Here is a 9,068-nt window from a genome sequence, read left to right as displayed (position 1 = left end):
TTGAGACTACATGATAAGAACTCAGTGGTGGAGCAGGTAGGCTATGTGTGACATGCCATGCTGACAATGATGACTTATTAACTGCGATAATGTAATGATATGGTAATGATAACATAGTAAGGCCGTGCTGTGATTATAATAACAAATAGCGCAACTTAAATGTTCTAAATGAATGATTTGCAAACCCGGACAGCAAAAGAGTGTCAAATCGATGTTAAAGGAGAATTCCGGTGTGATATTGACCTAAAGTGTGTTGAAACATGATACCGAGTGTGAACGTATGTCTCATAGCCCATCTCGGCTTGTCGCCTGCTCGGAAGTCTACCAATGAAGTGTGGAGATACATTGAGCCTCGTAAATGGTGTAAAACAGTGATTTATTTGCATGGCTAGCCCGATGCCGAAGCACCACCATTGAAAAAGCTGTTGGTAGCATCTGCTAACTAGCGCCAGATTTTGGAGTGCAGGGGACAAGCCGAGATGGGCTATGAGACATACGTTCACACTTGGTATCATGTTTCAACACACTTTAGGTCAATATCACACCGGAATTCTCCTTTAATTGTTGGTCAGATTGATCAGTTTATGTCAGACGCCCAAAATTCAACATCGATGGCATGAGTGGTGGTTGGTCTCTCAAAGTAGTCGAAAGGGTTCTATCTTGGAAGGTTTATCATGGTAAAGATGGGCTAAAAGACTGTAGACTGACAGAAATGTAGGCTTCAAAACATTGTCATATTCATGCACAAGCCAACTAAGCTATACGATAGGCTACTGGAAGACATTAAAGATAATTAGTTAATGTAGCTATACTGTTCCAAAATCTACCAGCAATGTAGGTAGGTAGTATAGCCTACAGGAATAAAATATTTCCAGCAACAGCTCTGTTTATTTCGTGTTGTTTCAGTTGTCCTACAGTGATTAATTTAGCTCTTTACACATATAATAGGCTTCAGTAACTGTTTGGTGCTGCTGTCAAGCAGAAACTCTTCTTTAATAATTGCTTGTATAGTCTACTTGAATATGGAGATCATGTGCTCCATGGCTACCTCTGATCAGTCAGAGTGATAGCCAATGAGGCCTACATCACTTTCAGTGCTCCATGACAGTTGAAAATATATGCATATTTAAGGGTAATGCCAAGATTTTGTATTTAATTAGGTGTGTCTGACCGATTTGAGGGCCGCTTGGGCAAAATATGCCAGGGCCGATTTTTGGTCCCAGTCCGCCCCTTGTACAAGCGAAGCGTAGACCAAGGGGATGGCCATTGGCCAGGCTAGTGTCCACCCTACCTAGATCAAAACGAAAAACAATGGTTCCATGCCATCCTTGTGGGGCTACATGCCCACCAAGTTTCGTGCACTCCGGTCTTTCAGTGTCCCGGGAATCCTTGACGGAAAATTGCTCATGCGGGAAAAAAACAAATCTGACTAAACCTATATGAAGGCCGCGTCGCTGCACGGCGGTCATAATTATTAGCTTTATTTATTTATTTTAATTATTAGCAACAATAGGACATGTCTTTCATTAAAGAGTATAACTAAAAATGTCATTATCCAGGTGATAAGCTATGCTAAGCTATACCATCTTCTTTTTCGTTTTCTCACTCGTTTTCCGACTGATTGGGTTCTTTTGCAACACAGCTTAATTTAGCCTGAAAGTTACCTGCTACGGACCAGGTTAGTTCTCTGGCATAAATTCCCATAGACCTCTCCAGAATAAGTCCCGCCTCCGTAACTTCCGTAACCATCCAACTTCCGGTCGTCAAATGTCTATGGGAAATAACATGGCATTTCGAAAGATCGTACCTGTCAAACTCTGTAGGTGACAAAGTAGAAAAAGCTGGTGGGCCGATTGGCCTACACATTTCTGCCATCTAGTTTCCAGTAATGTTGGTGCCGCTGATAAATCGAATAGAAATCCCCGTGCCCCTCCCACTGATACTACATCTGGGTCAACAGTAAATCATCCTGGTAAATCATTAATGTTTATGGAGGAAATAAGATTCTTAGGTCTAATTGTCTGCAGTTGTACAGGTAAGACTTTAAAAAGATCAACGCAGAGATAGAGACACATATCTTGGCCTCAACTATTTTGAAATAATCTGCTGAGAAACAAAAGGTAGTAGAGGTAAAAACATCTTTGTGTATTTGTTTTATTTTATACGGTCAGATCATGTCACAGAATAAGTAAAGTTAAAATTGCATGCATTCATGGATAGGAGTAATATGTAGATCTATATGTTGTGTTTTACAGTAACACAGCACAATGCAACTATCTACTATCGAGCTAACTAGAAAAACAGTAAACTACATAGTGCCTATCCAGGATGGCAGGTGAGAATGGCACTAATTGTTGTTTTTTTGTTGTTGTTTCATCGGACGTCTGTTTGGTGAAGATGTCCACCAGTGTTGCCTCTGGTAATGGCTTAGTGGTCGTCACACACGTGTACCGAGAAGAAGATGCCTCGAAGGGAGATGCGCCACCAAATGTGGTTGTTCCACCCGTTTCCCCATGGCTGGAAAATGGTGCTCCACGGGCAGTTCAACCAAGGAATGGAGCTATTACACAATTCATCAATGTGTTAGAACCATTTGTGAGAAGAGACCAGACAACACTGGGGGTAAGTTTCTTTCAAATGTATTGGGCTTTTAAAAGGATTTTTACAACCAGGTAGCTGTTTTGCATTTTTTTTCGTTATAGATTTGTAAAATAATTTAAAAAAAACATCTAAAACACTACAGCTGCTAGACTTGTCAAAGTAAACCACTTGTTTTCATCACTCATGTGATGCTCATGTTAATACATGCTGTGTTGGTTATGGCAAAGTCCTTTTAGGCAAATCCCTCGGCAGCCATATTGCAACACATTTTACGTACTAACCCCATACATTTCTATGGGAGATTCTCTCTAGGCCCAAAAAAAGTCCCACAGTTCTCTTTCAATCGAGTTCACTCGCATGAACCAATGGGAAGTCATCTTCAGGTGATGTTATTGATCTGAAGTCTCCAACAACCCTGTTTAGAGATTTGTGCATGCTGCAAGAAAGTCATCACTGCCTCACTTCCTTCTTCAGCTAAAGAGATTTTTTTCTAACCAGCTCTCAAGAACGAAGCCTGCAACCTCCCAAGCGGGCTACAGCCCACACTACAGCGAGATTCTACCATCTCCTGCCCAGGCCTCGTCATCTTTCACTTTCAGTGGCTATCAATCCCCAATAAAACAGTCTTTAGGACTGCTGTCTAAAAAGCAAACATAATGGCAGCGGATCACTGTAGGTGCCCAGGCACATGCACCAATGCCACTTGGACATGGACAGGCATGACTGGTGCGTAGCCTGCCTCGGAGTACCCAGGCTGCTCTGCTCACCTGAAACCTACTACGAAGGGAGTTTAGGTTTTTTTGGGGGGGGGATATTAATATTGTTCAATTCAGATTTAAACACAGATTCACCTGATGTAGTATTTATGTCATAATGAAAATAAATTCCCAAAATAGCCGAAATGCTTTACCAAGAAGGCTGCTGAGTGCGGGGACTTGCCAATTAGGGCTTCAGTTTAACCTACTTAGAGTTAGCATGATGCGAACTTCTGGGTACTCAGATTAACTTGGAGTTAATTCTCAGGGCCAGATGTACATTTGCGAACGTAGCATTATCAGCGCCATGGACAAACCGCAGATAGTGAACGCTGTCAGACCCAAAATCGTATTTATCAAACTTTCAATTCATAGTGTAATCTGCGCCTTTCTCTGGCTTTCTCTGCCCCCTACAGCAATTTACGAACGTCCACAACTGAACGGCAGAGCCTATATAGTATTTGAATGAAGTTACTGATGACAACATTAAAAAGAATCAAACGTTTAGCGATCATTAAATAATACCATACATGATAAGATGTCAACAAGCATTGACATAACGCGCATCTCGTCTGTGATTTGCTGGAACGGTTTGTTATGTTTTCATAGGCTAGATTTGCCCAGGTTGTTTTTGTTGCCGTTCTTAGAGCCTGGGCTGTCCACAGAGATCGCGTTTTTTTACAGTGTATTCAGGACATGGACAGCTAGCGGTTGGTTAGGTGCTGTTTGCAGTAAGTGACATAAAATGTTTTAGCCTAAAAAACGCCTGGCATTGCTTAGAGCACCTTTAAGGTTACTTTTGATATAGTACAAAGACACAAAACTGGTGCTCTAAATAGCGATTCTGTTGTGTTTGAAAGGTTCTCTTATTGACACATTTAACTGCAATTTGGATTAACACCTGCTTTTACAAGGCAGAAGTTTTTAGGCGCAGAATAGACGTGCGCTTTCACAAGCAGTTTTTGTACATACCGCAAAATACATAATTAGGCGCTAAACTACCACTTTCCCCTGGATCCTCCCATGAATGCATATGCATGACACGGAAAAGCGCAAAAGCGTTACACGCACATCTGGCCCTTAGAGTCTAATCAGATACAGTAGGTTCAGATTGTAGGTTCAGATTGATGACGTCACCTGAAGATGATTTCCCATTGATTAGCATCTTGTGTTCTTCTTCAGAGAACAGAGGTTACCATACGTTTTCACTTTAACAAGTTTGTATTGTAAAAAACTAATATCACTGTTTCTGTTTCACTTTCCACAGACAGTTCAGGTGCTGATTGGTGTGATTGTGTTTTTGTTCGGCATTGTGACAACAATTGATGCCATTACTGTATCAGCAAAGTCTGGCATCATGTTCTGGGGCTCAGTTATTGTAAGATTAATTTACTGATTTATGTGCTATTCTAACTTGCATGATAGTGAATTTTATATTATGAATACTTGTGAATATATGCCTTAATATAGGTTTTGTACTGCATAATTTCATGAAGTTATCTCCAATACTGTCTCTTTCTCTCTCTGTGTGTGTGTGTGTGTGGCCCTCAGCATGTCATTGCAGGTTATCTCACTGTTGTTAATGCCAAAGACAACTCCAGTCAGAGTTTGGTGAGTATTACCAAAGATCCTTTAGAACACGTATTACCTGATTAACTGAATTCTGTCATCCAGTTTTTATGACATACTTTAACGAGTTAATAATGGTGAGGCTTTTTCTTTTTGTAACAGGACAAAGTCTTGCTGACAATTAATATCTTCAGCTGCTTAACTGCAGCAGTCGCCATAGTTCTGTATTGCCTGGATTTCAAGATTCAGGATTCCTGCTATTACAACTGCTACTACAATATGGTATTATAATATTAAAATCTATAATCTTAATCTGAAGCCACAGTCTGCGGACGTGCACAGTACAATTGGAATACATCTCATCATCCAGGCAGAACGCATGGGCTGTCCTTGCGGCACCAACATTTTATGTTGTATGGACTTCTGTGCATTGATTGCTCTGAGATGAGTCTGAAACATTAGCTACGCCAAGCCACATTTTTTATTTAGCACATCTGAAGTTACACAATATGAACACAGGGCGTGAAATACTGTATTACCGCAGTCCAAAGGGCCTTATCCCCCGCCTGTTAAATCACCATTCAAAAAATAGTGTGTCATCATTATGAAAAGGGTGCCTGCCCTGTGCTGCAGGAAAGGGTTGTTGGAGGTTGCTCATGTCTTTGCATTATGCCATTGTGTAGGAATTTCCCTTTTCATCAATGTTAAAGGTACTGGGTACCCAGGGCTGTAATGGAGGCTAAACACAAGTAAACACAGTTTATCTGCCTCTGGAATTTCAGAAATAGAGTTTATCCACCTCTCAAAAGAGTTTATTCACCAATTGCAACTTTTAACATAAAAACACTCACTGTATTATCCACATTCACAATATGTAAACTCATCAACACTATGAACTATTTGATACCACTGGTAATGTTATAAACATTGGACAGTAACCTCCACCATCATCAATCATGTTCTGAATGCCTTTTTAAAAAACATCCATAACACCAATAAAATGTGATGGTATGGTATGATGTGAATGATTACATGAAATTTGAGCATTTGGAATTTTTGGCTGAAGAATGTACATGAGAAAAATTCACAAAAAAATGAATGTTATCGTTCACATCATACAAATGCCAAGGCATTTCACTGTCCTTATGGATGTGACAAAAAGTCAATTTTTCATGGAATTGCCCTACCACATGGCACAGTCCACCTTACCGTGATCACAGTATTTATAGTTTACCCACCTCTTATTTTACCACTACACCCCTGTGGGTGCCCATTTAGCACTAAAGGGGTACCTAATTCATCTAAAACCGTTGAAAGGGGTGGTCTTGCCCCTAACTGGGACAACGTAGCCCAATACCAGACGTTCCAGGTGCGCATCACCAATGTCCGAGATTGAATTCTCCTTCTTGTCATTGTGCCATTAAAATAAGTTTGAAGCCTTTATTTACAGGTAAAAGAATTTTGTTACTTGAGAAATTAGAAAGAAATGTAATTTGTACACACCCATGCACATGTCTGTGTCTGATCAGTAATTTGTATTTATACGTAATGTCCTTTTTCCTGTTTTCAGGAAACTATCCATGGGATTTCTGGGGTAATGTTAGTGTTGTCTCTGTTGGAGTTCATGCTCTCAGCTGCAGTATCAGTTATTACTTACAATGCCATCTCATCGTCTACCCCAGAGGTGAGTGTTGTCAAACAAACTTCAAGTCTGCAGGCCCAGTATTTGCCCCCATCATATGAAACAGCTACTGATACTGTGAACACATCTGAGGTAAGGCATCAACAAAAGAGCTAACATTTACTTGTTCTGAGTCTGGTTTTTGTGGATCAACTGTGGATCATGAAGAATATTTTGTCGGTTTTCCTCTTTTAGACAAGGTTTTTCCCATCTGCTGTTTCTCCCTCACATCATGGCAGCAGTGACAAACCTGAAGATCTACCCTCTACTGCTTAAGAGCAGGATCATGGAGCCGACTATTCAAAACACATGCATTTCAATTACATACACTTTCCATCCAATTTAATCGCACAAATCTAATCTCATTTTGTAGTTATGGTTTTCCTGCATGTTCACTGAATGTGAATAAATCCCATAAGTCTTATGAAGGTCATTGGAGTAACAGATATTACAAGTGGCAGCAGCGGTAACAAAATCTGCTCCGTCAATATTTTCATTTGATGTCATACTGTGTCATACTGATTCATTTGTATCTTTCATAGGCTTAGTATTAGAAATAAACACTGTCCATGAATGTGAGTAAGTAAGGGAGGTAATTAATTAATCCCTTAATTTAATCTCTATCTATCTCTATCTAGGTACCAAACTCATACCATCAAGTAAATTTGCTGTCTAGCACGCTCTGATTCGTTGGCTTTACATACCAGGGGGGTATTACAGAAAGGAGGTTTAACAAACACTGAGATAAAACTTGACCTCTGGGTTGTCTGAACCTGTAGCGACTAAATCCGAGCTGTCGGTTCCAAAACACCGGTTACCAGTTACATGTAGTTCAATCAACCCTGTGTTAGATAACCTTGAGTTGTGCGCGTTCACGGCGAACTCATGAAGGCATCATCTATCGAGTGTCGAAACCATGAGTGAAACCGGCGAAACGAAGAGCACCGTATTTTTCATAGGCGGAGTAGCAAGTTCTCCTCGAGTCTTACGAGGAGAGAACTGTAATAACAAAAAAAGAGCAATACTTATGCGTCTGCCAAGGAACGACACCTTGCTTGACAGAGAATAGCCTAACTGACCGTGTAAATGCGTAGGCCTACGTTTAGGATAGCCTATTTAATGTCAAAAGCACAATTAAATAATTTAGTGGACATTACGTATTGTATTAACTGCTTTGAATGATGCTTTCTTAAACTAGCCTACCTTGTCACAGATTGAGTGGACCATAGACTCCTTGAGAATCCCAAATGTAATTGTCTATTTTGACGCGGGTTCTGCAGCTGTGGACCAAGTTAAACCGTTGCGCTCCAGCATCGGAAGGGTGATGAATGTCGGAAGGCATGGGTAGCCTTTCCTCTATCCCCCAGTAGCATACCAATCAAGTTCTCCTGTAATTGCACATATAACATTAAATTACAGCCTAAACATTAATTAGTCTGTAGTCGATCTGATAATATTCTAGTAAGGTGTAGGCCAAATTAGACTCCCGGATAGGCTACATCATTCCTGGCATCGTGTAGGCCTACTGGGCCCTACCATTTCGCCCCCATGTTTGTGATAAGATGTGAAGCATAATCACATATCATCTGGCAATTATTAAAATAAAAATATGTTTTAAACACCAACACCATTGAGAGCATCCAAAAATAGAAGTGACCTACCTATCTATTCGACCTTAAGGACATTCTGAAAAAGCCAAAGCCCGTTAATTGAAGCTCACCAGCTAAGACAGCCTATCGTTGGTGCACATTTGGAAAACTTAATAAGTGATGCTGACCTGCCAGTTGGGTAATAATGATCCTCGTGGGTTTGTGTCCAAGAAAACAAATTAACTGCTTTAGCGCAAGGCAAACTTTACGCACCGACCGACACTACAAAAACTTCCAGTCGGAGAGGATGTGTGTTGTGTGTAGTAGTAATAAAAACAGAATGCAATAATCTGCAAATCTCATAAACTCATAGTTAGTTGCCAAAAGGACACAGACAACATATCAAATGTTGAAAATGACAAATTTGACTATTTCGTGGAAATATATGCTCATTTTGAATGTGAAACCAGCAACACATTTCAAAAACAGTTAGAAAGGGGGTAACAAAATGCTGGAAAAGTTGTGCAATGATAAAGAAAACAAAAGGAGGAATATTTCACAACTATTTAGGGTAACTGGGAACATTGGGTATGAACATTGGGTATGAAAAAGAGCATCCCAGGGAGGCAGAGTCTGAAATTCAAAATTATTATACATTTTCAGAGAGCGTGTGTAGCCTATTAAAAACTATTTTATCCCAAATGCCATCAGCATTCTTAACCAAACTTAGTGACAACACGCATAGGCCTAACTGCATGACAGCTGTTATGCAGTCTTTATTTAAACTTATTTATTAATTTTCTATATGTTTTCCCTTTTTTGTACTGTACTTGTTTTAATTATATCTTCAATGTGTCTGAGATGTTGTTTGTC

General features: G+C 40.1%; 1 protein-coding gene across 1 annotated transcript; it reads left to right on the top strand.

Annotated features, from left to right (window-relative positions):
• Nucleotides 1-7,185, top strand: LOC121721179 (high affinity immunoglobulin epsilon receptor subunit beta-like). The gene is made up of 7 exons (XM_042107891.1): nt 1-36; nt 2,398-2,622; nt 4,624-4,734; nt 4,908-4,967; nt 5,088-5,207; nt 6,496-6,699; nt 6,802-7,185. Exons 2-7 carry the CDS (start codon nt 2,398-2,400, stop codon nt 6,880-6,882), a joined length of 801 nt encoding a protein of 266 aa, XP_041963825.1. The 5' UTR covers nt 1-36; the 3' UTR covers nt 6,883-7,185.
• Nucleotides 7,186-9,068: the final 1,883 nt, after the last annotated feature.

Source organism: Alosa sapidissima, chromosome 10 (genome assembly GCF_018492685.1).
Source record: "Alosa sapidissima isolate fAloSap1 chromosome 10, fAloSap1.pri, whole genome shotgun sequence".
Classification (NCBI taxonomy): Eukaryota; Metazoa; Chordata; class Actinopteri; order Clupeiformes; family Clupeidae; genus Alosa; species Alosa sapidissima.
Note: the sequence above shows the minus strand (reverse complement) of the source record. Positions and strands in the feature narration are given on the sequence as shown.

Excerpts from the sequence above, each read along its gene's own strand:
- LOC121721179 (XM_042107891.1), top strand. The coding sequence starts at position 2,398 with ATGTCCACCAGTGTTGCCTCTGGTAATGGCTTAGTGGTCGTCACACAC. Across the intron at positions 4,968-5,087 it reads ACAACTCCAGTCAGAGTTTG|GACAAAGTCTTGCTGACAAT; the intron begins GTGAGTATTACC and ends TTTTTGTAACAG. Across the intron at positions 6,700-6,801 it reads ATACTGTGAACACATCTGAG|ACAAGGTTTTTCCCATCTGC; the intron begins GTAAGGCATCAA and ends TTCCTCTTTTAG.